Raw genomic sequence first — 26,621 nt, forward strand, 5'->3', positions numbered from 1 at the left:
CCCCAACTTCCCTGGATGTGCATCCATGCATCTCGATTACAAATTCATTCGTCCATTCCCCTCATCGATTCCGCTGTTTTCTGCCATTCACTCCTACTGCCACTAATTCCAGCCCTCTCCAACTATCCAATATGCCACGCTCCTCATACAAATTCCTGCATTCCTCCACTCATCCCTGCTCTGTCTTTCTGCTCCTCTGCCAATTTCTTAGTCTGTCAACATTGGTACTGGTGTCTTTCAGGTGCTATTATCACTCAGGACCAAACTTATTCAGTGCCTTGTGTCGGGCTTTGACCCATCATTGCTCCCACTTTCCCTGTGCTCTGATCTGAATTAAGCACCACACCCCTACTGAACCAAGGCATTTTTGCAATTCCCATCCCAGGCCTGTCTCTTACTAATCTGCTACCTGGCTGGTGAGAGATGGGCAAAAAGGTTCTTGAGGTGGGATGTGAGGAGAGTCATCTTGGCCCATATATGTGGAGGTAGCTCCATATCTTGGAGTAAGGCAAGATGGAAGTGCCCATTTTATTTTCCACAAGGTCCTCATAGCTCACTTTATGCTCTTTCCCACACAGAAGCTGTCTTCAACCAAAGAGTTAAGATGAGGAAAAGTGGTATCCTGAGCAAAGGGTATATGTGTAGAGGTGAGTTGGGGCCATAAAGGTGGCATCTGTGAGTAGTGGGGAAGATATTAGCTGGGAGAGCAATGTGGGAAGGAACTGATTTCTTGGGTTGTTGACAGGAAGGCACATCTCACCATGTTCTGGGAACTCAGGGGCATGGCCTATAGTCAGCCTTCACACTTATTCTGGTTGGCATAATAAAAGATGTTTTTGTCAGTGTGATTCATCTCATCCATAGTGCTGCAGGCTTTCCAGGGAAACCATCACAAAGTAGGAGGATAATGCAGAAGAGAGGTCTACTACTGTGGGATGGGGGGTGCAACACTCCTCTGTGCTATGATATTGCATCACCTCTACTGTGGTGCTAAATCATCTCCTGCTGAATTGCGTTGTGATACCTAGGTGCATTGCTTGGTTGGTGAGTTGCATCATCCCCTCCAGGTGAACTATACCATCTTCTGTATACCCTCCACTTCCAAGACATTACAACAACCCCTATGAAGGTCTTATACTTTCCTTTGCTAAGTGTCACACTATTCCTACTATGGTGTTATGCCATTCTTGACTAAGACACTACTCCAACATATTTTACCATCAGGTTTGACACACTGCTGATGCCAAACTTTGCCCTAACATGAGATGCTCTTCATCTCAAACCAAGGGCAAAGGTATGGAGAAGGTTGCTGTTATGGTTTGAGAAAACCCATAACAGTTTATTGTTGTTTAGACAATTATTCTATCACCTGATGACCCCTCCCATCCAGAAAGGGGTATCAGGGAAAGCAAGGAAACACGAGGGTTGAAATATAAATAGATTTAATAGGATAAGACTAAATAATTAACAACGATACTAACAAACCAGTATTAATCCCGATACTAATATAAAATAGACAAGAATTATACTCAGCAAATTCTATCAGTAGGAAGCTGTGCACCTCCAGCAGTGGACAGCAAATGTTGGACACTGTAAGCACTGTGGCTTCAGGAAGAAAGGAAGGCCTCAGGGCTCTGGCACTGGGGCAAGGAGTTATCTGGACCCGCCACCATCAGGGGAGAGAGAATGACGCAGAAAACTTTTCAAATTTATACTGAATGCGACAGTCATGGTATCAAAGAATCCTGTTCGTCAGCCTGGATCAAACGCCCAGACCTTGCTCCTCCTCATCCCTACACCTGGCAAGGCTTGAAACCACTGAGATCTTGAATCCCCCAGAGCCTAGCTGGCTACAAAGTAAATGTTTTCATGAATTCAGACACTAGAATCTTCCCAAAGTGGAGTTTTCCCCAGCATTAGGAAAAAAGTTGCTCAATCCAGGACAGTTGCCTTTTCATGGGACGCTGTCATAGCAGGAAGAGAGGTCATCAAATTTGCATCTACACATTGTTCACCTCAAATAAACTATATGCTACAGGTATGACACGTGAGAAAGGAGGCCAGCAAGAAACATCTCCACTGCTGCCAATCAAAGGAGATGAGGCAACTTCCTGTGACTTATACCTTTGATGCCATGCTGAGTGCCCTTGGTATGGTCCCCCCTTCCTTTCCAGTAGTCCAAAATGAGTAATATATCTACTGAAGTTGAAAATCAAGCTCATCTCTTTGAAACGTTAGGCTCAAAGCAGGTGATGGCACCTGTTCCTATCTCTGAGATATGGTCTGAAGGTTTGAGGAGCTGCAGGGCACCTCCTGCCATTTGAATGAAGTTCTATTGTGGGACTGTCTCATGCTACATGCTGGAGGACAGACATACTCCTCTCAGTGGTATGGAAAGCCTGAACTAAGATGAAACAGCACATTTAGGTGATCTGAGGGCACAGCTGTCATATGCTGGACAGAAAGGAGCTTAGAAAGCTGGGAAACATGTTAATAGCCTCAGGGACTTTTTATTGCTATTTGTCAGCTTCTGCAACTGGCATTTCTGTGGCAAGGTTGGACACAAAACTGTTTCCCACTACAAGCAGACACCTCAAATTTAAAGTTTCCTACGGGCAGCCAGGGAGTCTGACAGCTATTGTGTCTTCCTCAGGCATATTCCAGAGGGAAATATGGTTCTTTCCATCCTATCCTGAAGTGGAGCTGGAAAGTGTGAGAGTAAATGTAACCATCCAGGACTTTGTGGCTGATGTGGAGTCTGAGCTATTTTTCCGCAACACCCAGCAAGTCTCTAAGGAGATGATGTTCATATTTCCTGTGGACTCTGATACTGTTGTACACACCTTCTACGCTACCATGGGGGACACTCGCATTGAAGCAATGCTCTGGGAGAAGGAGGAGGTAATGGGATTGTGGTGGGAGTGGGTCTGCAGATTGGGATGAAGGGTGGAAGTGAGAGAATGGAATCCTGTGGACCTCAGTGACACATTTTTCTCCCTCTGTGGCAGGCCCAGCAGCTGTGCAAAGCCACTTCAGGCATGGAGAATTTAAGATACCTGCAGAACCAGTGGGATCTTTGGGGTCCCGTGTTCACTTGTTTCTTGGGGACCCTGCCTCCTGATGGGGAGGTCACCATCAGCCTGTGCTATGTCCAGGAGCTGCCAATGCAGCCTGATGGAGCTGCCCAGTTTTGCTGGCCACGCGAGCTGTTCCCCCGGTCAAACTACACTAGTGAGTGATCCCCTAGGTGCATCCCCCAAGGAGGAAGACATCACTCCCCAGCATCCCTCCTGGGGGGAACCCCCATATGTGCACACGTGCCTCAGTGAGAGAATCTGAATATTCCCCCTTGCACTTCACAGTCAGGAACCTCATGGGCCTCCCCATAAACCCCACAGAAAGACATCCCCACAGATCCCTGTACAAACCACAGTGTGAGTCTACAGATTCACCACCACCACTACCCCCCACTAAGCATCACAGTGAAGGATGTCTCAGATGCCACATTTCCCCCCTATCAATGACAGACAGTGCCCCACCATAGCTGTCTACTGCCCTAGGGTCTCTTCTTTTGTCTTCTCACACCTCTTTCTCACTGCAGGATGGCTTCCTTCTGAGGAGGAGATGTTTGAAAACCTGTACTTCAGCATCTGTCTGAAGTCAGCCCATGGTGTGTCCCATATAGCCATTAACAGCAGCTACACTCCTCTGCAATACACGACTCCAGATCAAACATCTGCTGAGGTATGGCCCTGCCAGATGCTAGAGTCCCAAAACAGAAGAAGATGGAAGGGTCTGCAGCCTGCTGATGCTCCTTAGGACTCCTCAGTCCTTTTATTTGGTTCTCTTTCCTCCCCACACCCTACTTGTCCTCAGGTATCCTTGAAATTGCCACCGTGGATGCAGGATGATCTGAACTTGCTGGTGTATTACAGAGGGTCTCACACACTCAGTGCTGTGGTTGAGAGGAGAGATCCCAAAGCCCCACCTGGTGAGTGAAAAGAGCAGAAGTGGGCATTAGGGAGAGTGTCAGGGAGACTGGGGGGACCTGAGGGGCTTTTAAGTCACTATGTCAGAGCTGGGGCTATGTGGATGACAAAAGCAAAGAGACAGAGAAGGGAACTCAAACCTAAAAGTCCTCCTTTTTCCCCCCACACACTCCAGGTTCTCTGTTGGGAGACCCTGTGGTGATGGTGACACTGATGCCCAGCATTCCTGAGGTCGAGCCCAATCTAGGCCATCTTGGGGAATTTATCTTTCTCATGGACTGCAGTCTCTTCCATGATGCACAGGTACCACCAGAGGACGTCTTCTAGGGAGGGATTTTCCACACTGGTCATGCCCACTGGTGGGGATAGAGGCAAGCTGCTTCACATAGCCAGATGTTCTGCCTAGCTTCCCCATGTGAGCTATGCCCATCCCTCTCTCTGTCTCCAGAACACCCTGCTCTTCCTCCTCAAGAGTTTGCCTCTGGGCTGTTACTTCAACATCTACACTTTTGGGGCCACTTTCCATGCCTTCTATCTGTGAGTTGGGGGTGATGATGGGGCAGGGCCAATGGGTAAGTAGAGTATGACTTTTCTAAGTGAAAGTATGGAACAAGCACTTACTAGAGGGCAGTTATGGGGCAGGATATGTCGGGAGCAGTGAGAGGGTCAGTCCTCTTTTCAGGGTGCTTCTGTAGCACTGGTAGCAAGCGAGGTAAGGCTTTTCTAGGGAGTGGCCAAGTGAGGGTAGCCGTGGGCCAGGCTCTCTCCCCTCTGACACTCTGGGTGGCCTCCCACAGGCAGAGTGTGGAATACACGCAAGAAAGCATGGTCAATGCAGTGGGGCACATCTCCTCCATCTGTCCTGATCTGGGCGGCTGTGACCTGTTGGGTCTCCTAAGGTCTATCTACAGCACTCCTCTCCTTCATGGACGTGCCCGCCAGGTATCAGGGGCCAAGTGGCTATGGGGAGGGGAATGAATGTAAACAATGGGGTACAGGTAGACTTCAGGGCTCAGGATGAGACAGTCTGCTGTTTGCAGTGGGAGTTGGCATGGAGGGTTGTGTCCTTATGGCAGAAAGTGATACCGTCTTTAGGGTGGGCAGCATGGGAGGGATTCTGTGGAATTTGTCTGCACTTCGGGAAGGTGGATCTTCCTTGCGAGGTGCCCCTTTGTGCTAAAAGGTAGTCTGGTGTTAATGAAAGGAGACATACAATCCATTTTCTTGTTTCAAGGCCAGTGGGTGCAAAAGAGTAAGGGAGCAAACTGGGAAGGCTTCCTGCATTTTAGAAAGGCATTTTTCCTCTACGGGGGTGCTCAGCCCTGGCAATCTTTGTTTCCCCTCTCTCCCTTAGCTTTTCATCTTCATCCAAAGGGATATTTCCAGTGAAGAGGAAGCTGTCATGGCTGAGGTCTACCGCTACCGGGACCAGCACCGGTAATGGGGGAGCCCTGTTCCTGTCCCCTTACATGCTAATTCACAACTTTCCTGTCCCCTTGACTGTCAAAAGTCCATTCTCCCAGACCGTAGTCTGCCACAGAACTTCTCTTTACTTTGATGGAACTTCAGCAACAACACACACACACTTTCCTTACCTCAGAAAGGTATACTGCCTATACTTTTCATCTAGCAAGTCTCCTGTCCCAATCTTTCCCTGCTCTTCTCAGCACTTTTCCTCTTCCCCCTCACCCTGCAAAACCTTAATGTTCTCTTTGGCCCCCAAACCCATTCTCACCATCTCCCTGTCCAGCAGGTAATGTCTCTCGCCCCAGACTGAATGGGAAAACTCTGGGTCAGTTTCATTCCTATGATTAGAAGCATTCTTACCTCTCCAGACTTTGTCCTTTGTGCCCCTCTTGTCCTTTCTGCCTCTCACCTCTGTCCCACATCTAACCTCCCCCTCTTTTCCTGTACAGGTGTTTCTGTTTCCCCACTAATAGATGTGACAGCTTCAACCTTTTCCAGGCCATGGCCCTGCAGACCAAAGGTGAATGTGTGTGCATCCACTCTAGGATGGACATGACATCTGAGGTAATGACCCAAGTACCCCTCTGCTCTATTCAATACCTCTCATGGCTCTCCTAGACATGCAAGGCAATCCAGATACCACCATCCACTCAGACTCAGAGACCCCCTTCCAATTTCCCCCCTGCACAGAACTGGGAGGGAACCCAAGTGGTCTGTGCTCTCTGCTTCCCTTTACCAGGCAGTGAAATGCCTACAGCGGGCTTTGCAGCCTCTGGCAAGTGGGATCTCACTACACTGGGAACTTCCACCTGGCCTGGAGGTGTCAATGATCAGAAAAGCTCCTGAGATGATCTTCCAGGGACATCAGAGCTCCATCTATGCCCAGATCCATGGGCAAGCACAGGTGAGAGTGATCCAGAACCATATGCACTGGGGCAGGGCATTCTGGAAGGTAAAGGACTCACTCTCTGTTTCACCTTCCCAGCACTCAGAGTCCTTCACCTCCACTAGACCTGAGAGGGACCATGATCAGGGCTCTGTGAACCCCCTTCTTTCCCTTAGAGACACCACTGCTGCTGCTTCAGCCATGAGCATCTACTACCTTAGTAGAGCAGGGAGGGAACCTAGGTAGCCAGGCTGCTCGTGCTTGCAGATGAACATTTCTGCCTGACTCTTTTTCCCTTGTGTCACCAGGATCCAGAGGTGGGTGAGGGAGCTGTGACCCTTCAGTACCAAGTGGGCAGCCAGTCCTTTGATTACACACTCAGATTCTCACTGTCCCCATCAGCAGACAACAGGTGAGAGGGTAACACACTTGCCCACGAGGCGGAGTGGCATTGGCAAGGTCTGGAAGTGGGACAGCAAGTGTCCTTCCTTGCAGCCTTCCCACTGTAGCCTGAGGTGGGAAGAGAATCTGGGCATCCAGTGCTTCCCTGTTGTCCCCTCTGCCCTGATCTTGGGAGAGAACCTGTGTGATGATTGCCCCGCTGACCATTGCCCCGCTGCCCCCTCCCCTTTACTCTACATGTCCTATGCCCCTCTCCAAGGTGAAACCAAGAAATAACTCCCTGCCCTTGCAGGATGCCTGTGCACCGCATGGCCATGATGCACTTGCTGTGGAAACTGGCCTGGGAGGGGACAAGCAGGACAGAGAAGGACATCTGGCACAGTGCAGTTAAGTCCAGCCTCAGCATGGGGGTCCCGTCCCCCTTCACATCCAGTGTGGCAGTGCGCATGAAACAGAGGGATGCCTGGCATCGTGGTAAGGCCAGAAACACTGAGGACAGGACTGGGAGGGGGAAGTGGGACTTGTTGGTTTGATGCCTCTTTACCATCTGCAGCCCTCTATCCTGTGGACCTGACCACCCTTTTGCCTATGTCTAGTACCCCTAGATCTAACCCCCATCTCCCTGCTTCTCTTCCCAGATTCTTTGCCTCCAGACTCCTCAACGTTTTTCTCTCCCTCTTGCAACCTGGTTCCCTGCCAGCTGCTCTGGTTGCGTGGCTTCAGGCCTGTGTGGTTCAAGTCCACCAAGTTTTGGATGGTGCAGAAGTGCCAGTTCTTCCTTGAGACACTTGGTTGGAAAGCCTCTGACACTGAAGCACTCACTCATCTTTCAGCATCTTGTAAAGGTAAGGAGAAACTTCTGATGGGCGTTCTCAAAATATATTGAACTAGGGTTAAATTCCCCTTTCAGCATTTATCTTCTGACCAGACTTCTTGATTGTCATTGTGCTGGAGATGGATGGAGTGATAGACTAAGCAAATTCCTACATCTCAGCTCTGGGCTGGAAACTAAGAATTAAATGCCTTAATACTTCTCCAAAGTAACCTTATCCTTGTCTTCAAGTATCCTTAACTCTATATCTGAACACTAAGTTTGTCTGCAAAGTATTTGCATGAATCTCTAGCTTTATCCTTATACAGTTCAGCAAAAAAGAGCCAGATAGCACAGTGTTCACACAGTGGTTTCCAGGCTTCCTTTTCTTCCAGCCTTCTGCTTGTCCAGCACTTATCTTCTGATCTCCAAGGATGAGCTGCTGAGGACTTCTTGTGATTTCTGTTGACAAGGAGTGTTAACTTCTGTAGACTTCTGCTTCTGTCATCTCTAATGATCAGCTTCTGTTGGCTGTTTCCTAATTAGGGAGAATCTCTGCTTACTGTTTTCAAGAAACTTCTAATGGTGGAAGAAGGTGTCAAGCCCTTTTTTCAGCTGGTGTTGCTCTGTATCAGGTAGGCAGGAACACAGAGGTAGTTAATAAAGACATAGCAGTTGTCTCAGCAGTCAGTGCAGCAGGGATGCAGAGAGGTCTAACAACTGTTCAGTCCTGTGTGGGGCTGAGAGAAGGTTGTGCAGCATGCCACACAATGCCCTCTGTAACTGGTGCATTTACCCTTGGTACACTGGAAGCCTCAGTCCAAACAGACCGTAAAAGTAAGATGGTATTTTCTAGGTCTTGAAGCTGAAGAGAGAAGCTGGTGTTTCACACTGGGTCTGGGGCAGAAGTGCCCTCCTCTGTAGGAGGTATGTTGTGGTCAAGACTCGGACTTGCTAACCAGAGGAGCTAGCAGGAAGAAGTGAGCACACAGCACACTGTCAGGGCAAATGAAGAGGAGATCGTCCTGGTCTTTATGGAAAGTCTGCAGAGAAAAAAGCCTGAGTTACATGAATCAAGGAAGACTGGACATCTGGAGGATGTAGTCAAAACAGGGAAATGTGGCTTGTGGCTTCTGGCAGTAAGGGGAAGGCTTCTGCTCAACCTGCAGACCTGCAACTTCAGACTAGCTATAGTGCCTGGGCACTGGTGAGGACAAACAAGGCCTCTCAGGAAGACATCCAGAGCCAGCTGAGCCTGAACCTAGTTTCTTCCTTGGGCAATCCCAAGCACAAATACAATGGATTGAGAGCAGCCCTGAGGAGAAAGACTTGGGAGTTTTGGTGGATGAGAAGCTTAACATGACCCGGCAATGTGTGCTGGCAGCCCAGAAAGCCAACTGTATGTTGTACTGCACCAAAAGAAGTGTAGCCAGCAGGGCAAGAGACGTGATTCTGCCCCTCGATTCTGCTCTGATGAGACCCCACCTGGAGTACTGTGTCCAAGTCTGGAGCCCCCAACATAAGAAGGACACGGACCTGTTGGAGTCTATCCAGAGGAGGGCCATAAAGATGATCAGAGGGTTAGAGCACCTCTCCTATGAGTACAGGCTGAGAGAACTGGATTTGTTCACACGGAGAAGAGAAGGCTCCGGGGAGACCTTATAGCAGCTTTCCAGTATCTGAAGGGGGCCTGCAAGAAAGCTGGAGAGGGACATTTTACAAGGGCATGTAGTGATAGGATGAGGGGTAATTACTTCAAGCTGGAAGAGGGTAGATTTAGATTAGATCTCAGGAAGAAATTTTTCACTGAGGATGGTGAGGCACTGGAACAGGTTGCCCAGAGAAGTTGTGGATGCCCCATGCCTGGAAGTGTTCAAGGCCAGGCTGGATGGGGCTTTGAGCAACCTGCTCTAGTGGGAGGTGTCCCTGCCCATGGCAGGGGGTTGGAACTCAATGATCTTTGAGGTCCTTTCCAACCTAATCCATTCCATGATTCAGGTGTTTGTAGAGAGCAATAAGGTCACCCCTCAGCCTCCTTTTCTTCAGGCTGAACTACTCTAGTTCCTTCATTTGCTCCTCATAAGGCTTCTTCTCCAGACCCCTCACCATTCTTTGGACACCCTACAGACCATTGCCATTCTCTGGACACCCTACAGAATCTCAATGTCCTTCTTGTAGTGAGGGGCTCAAAACTGGACACAGTATTTGAGATGGGGCCTCACCAGTGCCCACTGCAGGGGGATGATCACTGCCCCAGTGCTGTTGGCCACACCGTTGCTGATACAGGCCAGGATGCTGTTGGCCTTCTTGGCCACCAGGGCACACTGCTGGCTCATATTCAGCCAGCTGTTGACCAACACCCCCGAGCCTTTTTCCTTCCCCAAGCCTGCAGTGCTGCATGGGGGAAGGAGAAACATTAGTGATGCTCATGGGACGAATTCAGTGTGTTCAGAGAGAATTATCCTGAGTGAACTAGAGCTCATAAGGCAGATTTTAGGATGTTTATGAAGGACTGGGAAGATCTGAGGATGCCCTGGGAGGTCTGAAAAAAGTTCAGCATGCTTGTGGAGGACTGGGAAAAATTGGGAAAGCACAGAGAGGATGGAGCATACCTATTGCGTATACCTGGAGAAGGCAGAATTTAAGGTTATAAGCTGTTGCCTGTCTCATGTGAGCTGTGTGAATGTTTCTGTCTTCCAGACCAGAAGCCTCCTCCTGAACAGCAGGGAATAGAAGAAAAACCAGCATTTAACATGAGTTGGAACTGGACAATTTCACCACTGTCAACAAGACTGTGTGACTTCTCTGGCCTCAGGGTAGTGGTGGCACTCCAGAAAGCAAATGGCTCCTGGGCCCTCACTGCAGCTCTGGCCTCTGCCCTGGGGCTCAGCAGGGCTGATGTTGAGGTACAAAGGCCCAGTGAGGTAAGCAGATCAGGGGCAGCAGTGGTCCCTGTCATGAGCTGAACTTTCCTCTGCTCCAAGTTTCCGGACTGAGCTGAACTGAGAGGAAGGGATCAAAGCCTTTGGGATATAGAGCCTCTTTGCTTGTGAAGGTTGTGGGGTGGAATTAGCAGGAATACCTGAGAGCTTTCCAATTTTGAGGATTTCAGAAGCTTAGGGAGTTTATGTGTACGTGTGGGGTTCTTACATTTCCACTTCTGGTTTAGGTTTGATCTTTCTTTTTCTTTTTTCACCCTGATTGTTCTGGTTTCTCCCACAGCATGTGCAGCCAACTTCCTGGGCCACAGTTTTGACTTTAGTCTGGTTGCACCAGTATAAATGGAAGGTATCTTGGTTAGAGCTTCTGGAGGCCAAAGCTTGTAGGTGGCTGCAGGACCAAGCTGGTAAGAAGATTTTGCTGGAAGGAGTCATGCTCTGGGTCTTTTCCACAAAATCTACAGATGATACCTGTTGACCCATATCCCTCTTTCTCAGTGCTCCTGCATGGCAGTCTGTCATTACACAGTCTCTCCTTACTGAGTTGTTGTCCCCTTCTACTTTTTCTCTCTTCTTGCAGAGGTCCAGCTGGATGAATGTCTGGAGGCAGCAAATTCCCTCTTAGGCTGCTTTGTGGAACCCACCGTCTTCAGGATTTGAACCTACCCTGCTACTGGGTGTTGGCAAGAAGCTGTTTGGCAACACAGTCAGGAGAGCTGACCCAAACTAGCCAAAGGGCAAACTAGCCAAAGCCAAACTAGCCGTAGCATTAACATCATGCCTTTGTGGGAGTGACTGAGTGGCTGGGTGGATGCTTAGATGCTGTCTGGGGCCAACCCACCACAGCTGACTTGTTCACACACATGCCCTCCATCGTAATATGAGAGTTTCCGCTGGACTCTGAAAAATAAATACATATATTAAACTTTGATTCATTTTTCCACATACTGCTTTTCTCTGAGGTTTACCCAAATAGTCATCTGCTCAAAATACCAGGTCTTGGGGAGAAAAATCACGTTCAGATACTACAGAAAAACACCTTCTTCATGGTAGGGGCATGGAGTAGAGGAGGAGGCAGGAGCAAGTGATAAGGGGAACTAACACTCAAGGGTTAATAGTAGAGCCATCGCTTGGCTTAAGTTGTATATCTATAACCTTAAGCCATTGCATAAGGTGTTTAGGCAAAGAAAGGATGTGTTGAAATGATAAAGTGGTCACATCAGCCTCGCCCTTGCTGGGAGATAAGGGAACAATTTGTATTCAAAGAAGGAACCCAGTTGTCTTGAGAGAGGATCATCTGGCTGAAACCAGTTCTGTGGCCTGGAGCAGCACATTAACATTAAAGGTGAAAGGTGCACAATGAGGAAGACATACGGCCTTCATCCCCGAGACCCCGGCCCACGACCACCAGGAGGCACTGTGCATGCACAGCTGGGAGGAGTTAAAGGTGGAGACTATGGAAATGATTTCTCGTAACTCATTGTAATAAAGACTGCCTTTTTGGGGAAAGATTATGGATATGTATAGGCACGCCTTGAATATGTAAAGTTTGGTTGTATAAATCCTAAGCTAACTGCCGTGGTGGGCTGGGCGCGCAAGACTGTGGTGGGGCGACCCCTGTGCTGCCCGGCGCCGAATAAACATACCTACTTTACAACCTCAAGTGGTTGTGGAGTCTGTTTTCCGCAGGTCACAAAGAGGTGAAACTGAGCCTGGGAATAAGGGATCATGGGGGAAGAGTGGTTAAGTTTTTGACTTTGTTTCTCACCATCCTACTCTATTTTTAATTGTCAATAAATTATACTAATCTTCCCTAAGTCAAGTCTGGTTTGGCTGTGATGGTAATTGCCAAGCAATCTGCCTGTCTTTTCGTCACCCACAAGATATTTAATCTTATTTTTCTCCCCTTGTCCTGTTGAGGAAGATGAATGAGAGAATAGCTGTGTAGGCGTCTGGCAGCTAGCCAAGGTCTAACCCTCAGAAAAAATCATCATATTTTAACAGTGGTTACTTTTCTACATCTACACTTTTTATGCTGATTTTTCAGGCAGTTGAATCTTAAACTTAAGATTAGATCAAATTTACCCCAAATGCCAGGATGGTTACAGCACCCCAAAACCCCCCCAAAATATTAAAGTTGATTTTTTACCCCAGACCTCTTAATGGCTTCCTGGACTTCTTTATTTCTCAAGCTGTATATAAGGGGATTGGGATCACAATTTTATAACACGTGGAGAACATTTTATTCAGATTTAGGGAATTATTGGCAGGTGGTAATAAATACATGGTAGTGAGGATCCCATGAAAAGTAGTGGTCACAGTGAGGGGATATGAACTAGTACAAATGCTTTTCTGCAGCCCCATTGGGGCCACCAAAAGTCAAATTCAGTATCAATACAACGATCGCCGAGGTGATTGCAAAGCCAATAATTCAGAAAAGAGCTACCAGCCCTGGAAAAATATTCTGGTTCATTATAGCTATATAACGAAGAGGATTACAGATAGCTAAAGAACAATCACACAGCATCATGGCTAGTAGAAGATGTCCAGTCCCTCCCAAGGAGCCAAACATACTACTGTGCAGTACAGTCCCTGAAAGAGAGATTTCCTCTGTAAGGAAATTGGTTAGCATCCTAGGAACAATATTGGTTGTATACGAGGTCTCAAGGAAGGAAAGACTACCCAGGAAAAAATAAATAGGGTTGTGGAGACTTCAGTTCACACATATGGTAAGAAGGAGAAGAGTGATGCGCGGAAACAAACCTTACAACTCGAATAGAGTTATAAAGCAGGTATGTTTTTTGCGGTGCCGGGTGCAAGGGGGATTTCTCCTCCTAACTTGCACACCCTTATGCTGAACCCGTAGTTATTTATAATGTAAATCATACATATGCAAACTATGGGATAGACTAATACAATTAGTTCTAACAATAGGTGTTACTATGTTAATTATTTCCAGGGCCTCATTATAATAAGTCTCCTCCTCCAGGCATGTGCGTATCTTCTCCTGATGTTTTTCTTTGGGGGGATTTTTTAGGGAGTAAATTCCACAGTCACTGAGCCAGTTCCCGCCGATTGTTTTGCTGATAGAAGCCGTAAAGCCTCTTGCTATCTTCCTGTAATCGATCAGGATGTCCCCGTTTGTCTTCTGAGTGGTCTGACAGGGGTCATAAAACTTCTTGTTATCTTTCCTGTTACCAGTTGGGATGTTCCTGTTAGCCTGCGAGTGTTCTTTCAAGGCTGAGGCCCACATCCGCTAATTGGGCAATTCCTTGTTTTCTTCCCTCCCCTCCAAGGTTGAGATATATGTCCCTGTCATGGTTAATCCTTCTATTTTCTGTTTCAGAGTGTTCCCAGAAAAGACTACAAGATAAAAGACCAAGAGCAATACAGAGTGCTGTCACCAGATAAAATCCCAGTGGACTGAACTCTGTCACAGAAGTTCTTTCCCTCAGGTCAGCATGCAGAAGGGATATAGAGGACAGAGACAATGCCACACAAATGAAAACTGTAGGAACATATGAAGAACTACTACAATGACTTCACTCCAGCCTTGACAAGAGTCTGACATTAGGCAAACTAGATTTATCTTCTTCACTAAGACAGCATCACTGTGTTGTGGTTTAACCCCAGCCAGCAGCTAAACTCTACACAGCTGCTAATTTGTGGGTGAACAGGATTGTGGAAGAAGCAAGACCAGAGGAAGGAACAGAAGCAGCAGGAACACTGGCAGGGGACGACCCATAAACAGCGCCTAACGACCCCACTGATTGAGGGGAATTCCGCTCATCTGGCAGTTGGGGGTTGCAGGGGCGTGTTGTCTGGGAAAGAAGATACTTAGTACTATATAAGCTGCGTGTTTGTTGTAATAAACGATTCTGGTTGCACCTCCGACCGGGGTCCATGCCTTCATACGCTACAAATGGCGCTCAACATGGGGCATGAATCAAGAGACTAAAGATGTCCGAACTGGTAGCGTAGCCTGATCGAACCAGGGATTGCCTTGAGGACTGACTTCACTGCCGGCTCATCACCTTTCTGCAGGACAGAGGTGAGTGATCGGGAACCATGGGAAACACTCTGCCAAAAGAACAGCAAATGAATCTCGAAGTATTACACTATATTTTAAAAGCTCAGAATCAATCTGTACCTACCCTGTCCTTGGTAACCTTTTTAGACTGGGTGCAAGAAAATGTCCCGGACTTCCCTAAGACCGGCACCTTTGACAAAGACATGTGGGACCAAATTGGCATAAAGCTTTGGGACGCTGCTGCAGGGACAGATAAGGTTGCAGCTAAGCATTTACCAGTTTGGCGGCAGATATCTGAAGCCCTAGTAAAGCTCCGCAAAGGGACACAAAAAAAACTCTGAGGAGAGCCCAATGCGTCCTTCCACCCCACCGCTGCCACCCTCGGACAATACCTATGTTGCAGAAGAGAGTCTTCCAGAAGGAGACTCCTTCAGTCCTGGGCCGACTGACCCAGACCAAGAACCTAATCTGTTTCTTTCTGATGTTAAATTGAAAGAGGTAGTGGGGAATGACCTAACCCTCTCCAGTGATTGTCGTAATGTGTGGGACAAATGTCGAAAAGAAGCCTTAGCTAAAGGCAACGCAGACATTTTGCAGGCGTTCCCTGTTATTTATCGTGGAAACCGACCCGCAGCGTGGGAGGCTTTGTGTTACGATCATGTTACAGAGCTGGGGAAATCAGTAGAAGATTATGGTCTCCAGTCATCATACACCATGAACTTACTAACAGCTGTTGGGGATGGATATGTTATGACTCCTCATGATTGGAAACTGTTGTTGCATATGATTTTGTCGGCTATGCAATATGCTGTATTCATGACTGTGTACCATGATCTCGCGACTGCTAAAGCATTGGATAACTGGCAACTTAAATCATATTGGTGTGAATGAGCTCATTGGCGAGGGGCCTCGGGCTACTCCTGATGTGCAAGCCCAAATGGACAGAGGTGTTTTGAGAAAGTAAAAGAAATTGTACCGCGCACGATGAGACAGGTACCTGATACAGCCGCTCCAGAAGCGCCTGGAGAACCCTATAGAAAATTCCTTGATCGGCTCCAAAATGCAATAGACAGACAAGTAGATAACTGAGCAGCTCGTGATATTCTTATGAAACAATTAGCGTTCGAAAATGCTAATACTGGCTGTCATAAAGTATTGCGAACGATTAAGAATACTAACCCTTCTATCACTGATATGATAAAAGCATGCCAAGATATCGGCACAGAAACTCATAAAAGGAGTCTCTTAGCTGATGCATTATCAACACACCTCACTGGGGGGGGCTGCTCAAAAGGCAGACTGCTATAACTGTGGAAAGCCTGGGCATTTTAAAAAAGATTGTCCCTGTGCCCTGTACGTTATTGGGCCGAGACTTGTTAAGCCAGTGGGGAATCCTCCTAAAAACAAATTTTTAATAGGGGCTATTGACAAGCAGCAGACCCTTTCATTGACATGGAAATCAGAAAACCCTGTTTGGGTAGATCAATGGCCCCTGAAAAAGGACAAACTGCTGCATTTGCATGACTTGGATGCACACAAGTCTATGGGACCGGATGGGTTACACCCAAGAGTGCTGAAAGAGTTGGCAGACGTGCTTGCCAAACCGCTTTCCATCATTTACAGGAAGTCATGGCTAACTGGGGAGGTCCCAATGGACTGGAGGGTGGCGAATGTAACACCCATCTACAAGAAAGGCAAAAAGGAAGATCCAGGAAACTATAGACCTGTCAGTCTAACCTCGATACCAGGGAAGGTCATGGAGCCAGCTCATCTTGAGTGACATCAAAACCCACATAATGGGCAACCAGGGGATCAAGCCTAGTCAGCATGGGTTTATAGAAGGCAGGTCCTGCCAGACGAACCTGGTCTCCTTCTATGACAAGATAACCAGATTATTGGATGAGGGAAAGGCTGTTGATATTGTATACCTGGACTTTCGAAAAGCATTCGATACTGTCCCCATACAATTCTTGTGGAAAAACTGGCTTCACACGGCCTGGATGAGCATACAATCCGCTGGGTCAAGATATGGCTGACTGGAAGGTCCCAAAGAGTGGTGCTCAATGGATTTAAATCCAGCTGGCAGCCGGTCACAAGTGGTGTGCCTCAGGGCTCAGTGTTAGGACCATTTCTGTTTAACGTCTTTATTGATGATCTCGACAAGGACATAGGGTGTATCATCAGCAAGTTTGTAGATGACACCAAGTTAAGCAGGAGTGTTGATTCCCAGGAGGATAGGGAAGCTCTACAGAGAGACCTAGATAGATTGGATCATTGGGCCAAAATCAATGGTATGAGTTTCAACAAGGGCAAGTGCCAGGTTCTGCGCTTGGGCCACAATAACCCCAAGCAGCGCTACAGGCTTGGGGAAGTGTGGCTGAAAAGCTGCCTGGAAGAAAGAGACCTGGGGGTTCTAATTGACGAGCGGCTGAATATGAGCCGGCAGTGTGCCCAGGTGGCCAAGAAAGCCAACGGCATCCTGGCTTGTATTAGAAACAGCGTGACCAGCAGAAGTAGGGAGGTGATTGTGCCCCTGTACTCAGCACTGGTGAGGCCACACCTGGAGTATTGTGTCCAGTTTTGGGCACCTCAATACAAGAGAGATATCGAGGTGGTGGAGCGAGTGCAGAGGAGGGCAACGAAGCTGGTGAAGGGCCTGGAAGACAAATCGTATGAAGAGCGGTTGAAGGAGCTGGGACTGTTTAGTATGAGGAAGAGGAGGCTGAGGGGAGACCTCATCACTCTCTACAACTACTTGAAAGGACACTGTAGAGAGGTTGGTGCTGGTCTCTTCGCACAGATAACTAATGACAGAACAAGAGGGAACGGCTTCAAGCTCCAACACAGAAAGAGTGGTCGGGCATTGGAACAGGCTGCCCAGGGAGGTGGTTGAGTCACCATCCCTGGATGTGTTTAAGAGACGTTTAGATGTGGTGTTGGTGGATATGGCGTAGGGGAGAACTTTGTAGTGTAGGGTAGATGGTTGGACTCGATGATCCCAAGGGTCTCTTCCAACCTGGATGATTCTATGATTCTATGACTTAGTACAAGAACAACTGGCTGCTGGCCACATTGTACCCACCACCAGTCCGTGGAACACTCCTGTATTTGCAATACCAAAGAAAAGCGGCAAGTGTCAATTGTTACATGACCGTCGAGTTATAAATGCAGTCATTGAGCCCATGGGTGCGCTACAGCCTGGTCTTCCTTCACCTTCTATGCTGCCTCAAAATTGGCCAATAGCTATAATCGATCTCAAGGACTGTTTTTTTGCTATTGCTCTACACCCAAGGGATGTACCTTGGTTTGCATTCTCTGTACCATCTATCAATCATCAACAGCCCACACGACGGTATCACTGGACTGTGTTGCCACAAGGTATGCTAAATAGCCCGACTACCTGCCAACTAACTGTAGCAAATGCTTTGCAACATGTCTGAAATGCAAACCCTCATGTTATAATTTATCACTACATGGATGACATACTTTTAGCTGCCGAAAAAGACAAAGACCTGCAGACAGTCATCTGCCAAGTCCGCCTTGCTGTCCAAGGAGCAGGCTTGCAGATAGCTGAGGAAAAGGTCCAATGTGAACCACCCTGGAAATATCTAGGATGGAAAATTACAACTCACACCATCTAGCCACAAGCACTGAAGCTAGCGTTACAAATAAAGACTCTGAATGATCTGCAAAAATTGTTAGGAACCATCAACTGGTTCAGACCTTTCTAGGTATCACTACACAAGATCTACACCCCCTGTTTCAATTATTAAAGGGTGACCCTGACTTGAACTGTAAAAGACAGCTGACACCCACTGGACTGCAGTGTCTACAGCAAGTAATGGAGGCTTTACAGGCGTGTCAAAGTCGCCGTCTTTGTTTAATGCTTCCAGTGTACTTAGTCATCATTCAAAATACCTTTCAGCCATATGCCCTTCTAAGCCAATGGGATTCAACAAAAAAAGACCCACTTGTGATATTAGAGTGGCTCTTTTTGTCTCACGCATTTACAAAGACTGTAACTTCACGATTAGAAATGTTTGCCAACTTGATTCAGAAAGGTCATCACTGACTTCAAACTCTAAAAGCAAGTGATCCAGAATTCATTTATATTCCCACCAACAAAAAAGACTTGGAATGTGTAATAAGTAACTAAAGGTAATTTGCTGATCAAACAGGTTAAGCAAGAGGAACGAACCCATTGTAGCAGTCTTGAGAACTTCCTATTTAACCAGAAGATACACGTCCACAATGTTATCTGGCAACACCAAACATGGGAACACCCTGTTTGACAAGAAAGGCTTAACCACAATGTCATCAGAATGTGTTACCTTGAGCGAATGTTAAACCGTTAATGTCGTGCTAACGTGTGCCATTGTACCAATCAACCCTGAAAAGAATAGATTGTATAAGCTGATTCTGTGACGATATCTTATCGAAATTGCCCCAAGCAAGAAGCCCCTCGGAAGAAGCCGAAGAGGGGCGTACCGAAGATGTTGCAATCGACCTCTGTGAAGATAAAAGGAGTCGTTTAGCTTGCCTGAATTTGCGAGTCTTTGGTGGAGCTGCGACTCCCCGGCCGCCCAGCGCTGCTTTTGCTTTCCTACCTTAATAAATATTTAATAAATCTATTTCGGACTCGATTTGTCTTAAAATTCAACTATAACAAATTTGGTGCCGTGACTCGGATCCAGACAGCCAACTCAGAATTCAACTCTGGGAGGGCGCCCCCATCTTCGGATGGTCCTGGAGGAGATTCCGACTTAGCTCACCTGGATTTTCCGAACTGAGATAGGAAAGCAAAAAGAAAGAGAAAGGAAAACTGCAGTTCCCCGTAATTTTTGTGCACAAAGAGCCGGACGAAGACTCGGGAGTGAGTAAGTATATTGCGGTTCCGTTCAGTCGGGGATTGGGTACCTGGGGTGCGAGTGACTGAGACGTCCACTGGGCTTAGTAGCCCACCAGACGAAGTGAGTGTGGACCTCCTAATAGTGCGGTTCCCATTGTCCGTGAGGGCATGGGCCACGAACGGAGGGAAGCGAGTGAAACTTGAGTGAGAGAAGGCACTCCCGGAAGATGGGACAGAAGAAAAGTAAGGCTTCTGGTTCCATACAGAAGATACGGGGTGGGGGTGGGCTCCCTGATATACCCCAAGATAGCCCATTAGGCCTAATGATTCGATATTGGGATAGTTCCCCTTCTCTAAAAGGGAAATCCAAGGAGAAATTGGTCTATTATTGTATGGAAATATGGGGAGGAAAACAGATAAGAAAAGATTTATATTGGCCAATTCATGGATCCTTAGAGGATTGGATATGCCAACAATTAAACATATACGTTAACAACAAACGACTGTTTAGTAAGGAGGAGAGTGAATATGCCTTTTTATGGATCCTGAGCACGGCTCAGGCCGCTAATTTGTTTCCATTAAAGGAAAAGAAAAATGATAAAAAGAAAAGGTGGGACATAGACGAACCTCCAGTGTCCCCCCCACCCTATGTCCCCCCTCCTCCGCCACCACAAGGTCCTGAGCAAGATCTCCCTCCAACAGCACCTACAGAACCTGAGGAAGAGACTCCTCCTTCTAATCGAAGAATAACTAGAAGTCAAATCAGAGAAAGAAGGGAGGAAAATTTATTGTATCCCTTAAGGGAGACTGCTATGGGGGGACCACAACCCGGAGTTGGATTTGTATCTGTACCCCTCAGCTCCGGGGATGTGAGGGAATTTAAGAAAGAAATGGGACACTTGTTAGAGGACCCATTAGGGGTAGCAGAACGTTTTGATCAATTCCTCGGGCCTAACATTTATACTTGGGACGAGATGGAGTCTATTTTAAAGATCTTGTTCACAAACGAAGAACGAGGAATGATCAGAATGGCAGGCATGAGACACTGGGATCAGAGGCATCAGCATGGTCCTGCCGGGGATGTAAAATGGCCCTTACAGAGGCCCAATTGGGACAATCAAGACCCCGCACATAGAAATAACATGGTTGATCTCCATGATATGATAATTCAGGGGATTAGGGATTCTGTACCTAGAGGGCAAAATATCAATAAGGCCTTTAATGAACAACAGAAGAAAGATGAAACCCCCACCGAATGGCTGGAAAGATTGAGAAAGAGTTTACAGCTATATTCTGGGTTAGACCCCGATAGCCAAGTGGGTCAAGCCCTGCTGAAAACTCAATTTGTAGCTAAATCTTGGACAGATATAAGAAGAAAGTTAGAGAAAGTAGAAGACTGGCAGGAGAGGGGGTTAGATGAGTTACTACGAGAAGCTCAGAAGGTGTATGTGAGAAGGGAAGAAGAAAGTCAGAAGAAACAAGCCAGAATCCTGATGGCTGCTGTAAGGGAAGGGCAAAGTCAGGGAAAGAGAAGAGAAAGTCCCTGGAAGGGCCCAGTAGAACCGAGAAGAAGGAGATTTGGTTCGCAGGACATAGAATGTTTTTATTGTCGCAGGAAGGGACATCTGCAGAGAAATTGTCGGAAAAGAATGCAGGATGAGGAGATTTTTAAGGAAGATTAGGGGGGTCAGGGGCTCTATTTGCTGGGGACCCCTAAGGTTACCGAGCCCTTGATAAAATTGAAATTGGGTCCTCAGCATGAAGTGTTCGAGTTCCTCGTGGACTCGGGTGCCGAAAGATCAACCGTCCAAAAGTTACCATCTGGATGTGTTGAATCAAAGGATAAACTCCAAGTAATTGGTGCAAAAGGGGAACCTTTCAAGGTGCCCCTGATAAGGAATGTAGCAATAGAAGCCCCAAATAAAGATGGGGTGGGAACATTTTTATTGGTCCCAGAAGCTGAATATAACCTTTTGGGACGAGACCTGATGGTGGAATTAGGAATTAATTTGGAAGTAGACCAAGAGATGTTAAAAGTAAAGTTATGCTTATTAACCGCTGAAGATGAAGCCAAGATTAATCCAGAAACTTGGTATAGCCCTGGATCAGTGGGAAAATTAAATATCAAACCGATCACAGTCTCTATAAAAGACCCAGACCAGCCAATTAGGATAAAACAGTATCCCATCTCCAGAGAAGGGAGAGAAGGGTTGCAGCCAGTAATTGAGAGACTTTTGGTCCAAGGACTTTTAGAACCCTGTATGTCTCCTCACAACACTCCCATATTGCCTGTAAAGAAGCCGGATGGGTCTTATCGCTTAGTACAAGATCTGAGAGCCATAAACGAACGAACCATTACCCGGTTCCCTGTGGTGGCTAACCCACACACTATACTTAATCGGTTAAGTCCAGAATATAAATGGTATAGTGTTATAGATTTAAAAGATGCTTTTTGGGCCTGTCCCTTAGAAGAAGAATGTAGAGACTATTTTGCTTTCGAGTGGGAGGACCCCAGAACCCATAGAAAACAACAATTACGGTGGACTGTTTTGCCCCAGGGATTCACAGAATCCCCAAATTTGTTTGGACAAGCTCTGGAACAATTATTGGAATCCTACGAATTAAGTCAGGGATTAATCCTGATTCAATACGTAGACGATTTATTGATTGCAGGAAAAACTCAAGAAGAAGTCAGAAATGAGAGCATCAAATTATTAAACTTTTTGGGCCTCAAGGGGTTAAAGGTTTCTAAGTCCAAATTGCAGTTCACTGAAGAAGAGGTAAAATATTTGGGACATTGGCTCACAAAGGGACACAAGAAATTAGATCCCGAAAGAGTGAAAGGGATTTTATCCCTAACAGCGCCCACTAATAAAAGACAGATAAGACAGCTGTTGGGATTGTTAGGGTATTGTCGACAGTGGATAGAAAATTACAGCAGTAAAGTAAAATTCTTGTACGAAAAGCTAACTAAAAATGGGTTAGTAAAATGGACCCCTGAAGATGAGAAGCGCTGGGAGAACGTGAAAAGAAACCTGGTGGAAGCACCTGTCCTCAGTTTACCCGATATCCGTAAACCCTTTCAACTTTTTATCAATGTGGATAACGAGACAGCTTATGGGGTTCTGACCCAAGGGTGGGCAGGGCAGAGAAAGCCTGTAGGATATTATTCTAAAATACTAGATCCTGTAAGCCGCGGGTGGCCCACTTGTTTACAAGCAATAGTGGCCACTGCATTATTGGTAGAAGAAGTTGGAAAGGTCACCTTAGGAGGTGAACTAAAGGTATACACCCCCCATAACATTCGAGGAGTATTGCAACAACAAGCTGATAAGTGGCTTACAGACAGTCGATTACTAAAATATGAGGGAATTTTGATTAACTCCCCATGGTTAGAAATGGAAACCACCTCTGTTCAGAATCCTGCCCAATTTTTATATGGGGAACCTAGGGAAGATTTGACACATGACTGTCTCCAACTAATAAATTTGCAAACTAAGATAAGGGAGGATTTAGAGGAAGATGAATTAGGCGAAGGGGAGAAATTATTTGTGGATGGTTCCTCACGAGTGGTTGAAGGACAACGGAAATCGGGATATGCTATTGTGGACGGGTATACCTTTCAGATAAAAGAGTCAGGACCATTAAATAAAGCTTGGTCCGCACAAGCATGTGAGTTATATGCTATGATGAGAGCATTAAAACTTTTAGAAAATAAAATTGGAACCATTTATACAGATTCAAAGTATGCCTTTGGGGTGGTGCATACCTTTGGAAAAATTTGGGAAGAGAGGGGCTGGATTATACAAACTGACAGGAACTCCTCAGGTTTTTCCTTTTTGCTGTGAAACAGAGACAGAAATACCTGAATCGCCCAGTATAGGAGATCTCCGTAGAATACCCTGCGTGAAACACCCCACTTCCGGACATTTATGTTGGGTTGTTTGCCGATGTTTAAATTGCGATAAAGAATGGTCCTGTGTTTCATTTAAGAGACAACCTTATTGTATGAAATGTCGCAATAATTTGACACATACCAGGGAACAACGGGCTCAAGCAGAGATTCGTAAATTATTTTGTGGGTGGGAATTGTCAATACCCGAGCTTTGGGAAATATATGAAACAGACTGGTATAGAGTTTTAAGACAGTGTGTTATAAGATTTGCCTGGAAACGGGCACAACAACCAAACAGGTGGAAATATATTTGAGAGGTAACTAACTCTTTAGACCTTGGAAATTATTGACAGGATAACAGCAAAATCCCCCTGAAGACTACCTGCTGCTGCCGAGAAGATATTAATATCCCGTTGCTCTCCGCAAAAGAGTAGACGAGGAAGGCAGAGAGGTACTGAACAGTGGGGGAAATGAAAGCTGGTATCCTATTAATGGTATTAATTACCACGACTTTAGAAAATGAACATCAACCCTTCAATTGGACCTTAGGTCGATGGGAAGATTCAATAGAAGTTCGGTATAATGTGACAGCCGGACCCCCAGAATTCCAAGTTAAATTGGAAGAATTAGTCTTTTATGAACTAGACCCACCCGGTCGACAAGAAAGAGCAATAAAACCTTTTTATCTCTGCCCCAGTTCAAATCCAGGGAAAAGCTATTGCAATTTCCCTAATCACTATTACTGTGCATATTGGGGATGTGAAACCATAGCTTCAAACTGGGATGTAGCCAGTAAAGATAGATTTTTAAATATAATATGGGGGCCCAGAGGATGCAACCCGCCAGCTTCTAGCTGGGATGGACACATAGAGGGCTCCCATCTTGGCAACTGTAAGCATGTTATATTAGAAATCCTGCAGCCTAATGACCATGGATGGTTATTTGGACGAACCTGGGGAATGCGATATTGGGAATCTGGAACTGATAGAGGAGGACTAATATTCATTCAAAAACGGGAAGTTAAAATACCACAAGCAGTAGGGCCCAATCGAGTCATCACAAAGCCAAAGGGAGGAAACTCCACAGCCTCAGTCACCCCAGGGACATACCTAACCTCTACAAATAAAGTGGAGAAAATACCCAAAGATGATGAACCCCTATGGGCTGTAATGAAGGCAGCCTATCAAGCTCTAAATGCAACAAATCCAAATTTTACCACTTCCTGTTGGTTATGTTATGATGTAAAACCCCCTTTTTATGAAGGGATAGCTGTGCCATCTCCCTTTAATACCTCTGCCGAGGAGAATCCCCCCAGATGTAATTGGAAAGAACGGAAAGCAGGGATTACTCTCCAACAGGTCAGAGGGAGCGGTTGGTGTATAGGAAAGGTGACGAATGGGGAAAGAGCTCTATGTACTAACCAAACTCAAAACTTTACATCTGATATTAAATGGATTCTGCCTAGTCCTGGGGCATGGTGGGTTTGTTCCATAACCGGATTAACACCTTGTTTGTCCACTGCTGTTCTCAAGAAAAATGCCTCAGAATTTTGTGTACAAGTTACTGTGGTACCTAGAATCCTCTTACATGGGGAAGAAACTATGTATTTACATTGGAGCAATTCAGGACATAAAATCAACAAAAGAGAGCCAATATCTGCAATTACTATAGCTACTCTACTTAGTTTAGGGGTCGCCGGGACCGCCACTGGCATAACCTCCTTGGTACAACAACAACAGAGTCTAACATCTCTAAGAGCTGCAGTAGACGAAGATTTGGCCCGAATAGAAAAATCTGTTTCCTATTTAGAGAAATCATTGACCTCATTGTCAGAAGTAGTTTTACAGAATCGAAGAGGATTGGACCTTTTGTTCATGCAAAACGGAGGATTATGCGCTGCCCTAGGTGAAGAATGTTGCTTTTATGCTGACCATACAGGGGTAGTAAGAGATTCATTAGCTAAGCTGAGAGAAGGATTAGAGAAAAGAAAACGGGAACGAGAGGCTCAGTCCTCCTGGTATGAATCTTGGTTTAATCCGTCACCATGGCTGACTACCTTAATTTCTACTTTGGCGGGACCCCTCATAATGTTACTATTGGCTCTGACTTTTGGACCCTGTGTCATTAATAAACTTGTAACCTTTTTTAAAGGCAGGTTAGAAAAAGTGCAGCTAATGCTGATGAAGCAATCGGAACTGGAAATGAAAATTATACCAAACGAAAATCCTGAATTAGATGCCGCTTGTGAGGTATTGTCTAGGTTTGATCAGCAAATCACTTATAAATAAAAAAAAGGGGGGATTGTAATAAGTAACTAAGGGTAATTTGCTGATCAAACAGGTTAAGCAAGAGGAACGAACCCATTGTAGCAGTCTTGAGAACTTCCTATTTAACCAGAAGATACACGTCCACAATGTTATCTGGCAACACCAAACATGGGAACACCCTGTTTGACAAGAAAGGCTTAACCACAATGTCATCAGAATGTGTTACCTTGAGCGAATGTTAAACCGTTAATGTCGTGCTAACGTGTGCCATTGTACCAATCAACCCTGAAAAGAATAGATTGTATAAGCTGATTCTGTGACGATATCTTATCGAAATTGCCCCAAGCAAGAAGCCCCTCGGAAGAAGCCGAAGAGGGGCGGAAGAAGCCGAAGAGGGGCGTACCGAAGATGTTGCAATCGACCTCTGTGAAGATAAAAGGAGTCGTTTAGCTTGCCTGAATTTGCGAGTCTTTGGTGGAGCTGCGACTCCCCGGCCGCCCAGCGCTGCTTTTGCTTTCCTACCTTAATAAATATTTAATAAATCTATTTCGGACTCGATTTGTCTTAAAATTCAACTATAACAGAATGGATGTCAAATTTTGATCCATTTACCTGAACATTGTCTGTTAAATTCCTTAGAAGAATTACCCCTGACTAATCAGAGCTTACTGTCTCATACCCCACTTCCTAATGCAGTTAAGCGTTCACAGATGGTTCTGGGAAAACACACAGGGTGGTAGTCCTTTGGCATTCCACCAACAATCTCTGGAACCAAGATATAAAATGTGTCGATGGATCGCCCCAAGTTGTTGAGCTTGCAGCTGTTGCGCGTGCTTTTCAGCTTTTTTCTGATGTAATTCTCAATATCATAACTGATTCTTTATATGTTACAGGAATTGTTCAGCGTATACAAGGCACTTTCCTAAAGGAAGTCAACAACCCAGCGTTATTCACACAACTTAAAAAATTATGGCATTATGTTTCCTATCGTAAATTACCCTATTATATCATGCATATACGGTCACACACCTCTCTGCCACGACCCCTAGGCAAGGGCAACCGTGCTGCTGATAAAGCCACAGTCAC

At 46.2% G+C, this 26,621-nt stretch overlaps 1 protein-coding gene across 1 annotated transcript; it reads left to right on the forward strand.

The window, feature by feature from the left end:
- The first annotated feature begins 604 nt into the window (after window positions 1-604).
- On the forward strand, window positions 605-11,154 carry LOC141478496 (von Willebrand factor A domain-containing protein 5A-like). Its single transcript, XM_074167541.1, has 17 exons — window positions 605-647; window positions 2,654-2,901; window positions 3,009-3,231; window positions 3,602-3,744; window positions 3,877-3,991; window positions 4,165-4,292; window positions 4,438-4,526; window positions 4,787-4,931; window positions 5,344-5,426; window positions 5,906-6,020; window positions 6,196-6,360; window positions 6,651-6,754; window positions 7,037-7,218; window positions 7,383-7,589; window positions 10,256-10,479; window positions 10,778-10,901; window positions 11,075-11,154. Exons 1-17 carry the CDS (start codon window positions 605-607, stop codon window positions 11,152-11,154), a joined length of 2,418 nt encoding a protein of 805 aa, XP_074023642.1.
- Window positions 11,155-26,621: the final 15,467 nt, after the last annotated feature.

Source organism: Numenius arquata, unplaced genomic scaffold (genome assembly GCF_964106895.1).
Source record: "Numenius arquata unplaced genomic scaffold, bNumArq3.hap1.1 HAP1_SCAFFOLD_49, whole genome shotgun sequence".
NCBI classification, from domain to species: Eukaryota; Metazoa; Chordata; class Aves; order Charadriiformes; family Scolopacidae; genus Numenius; species Numenius arquata.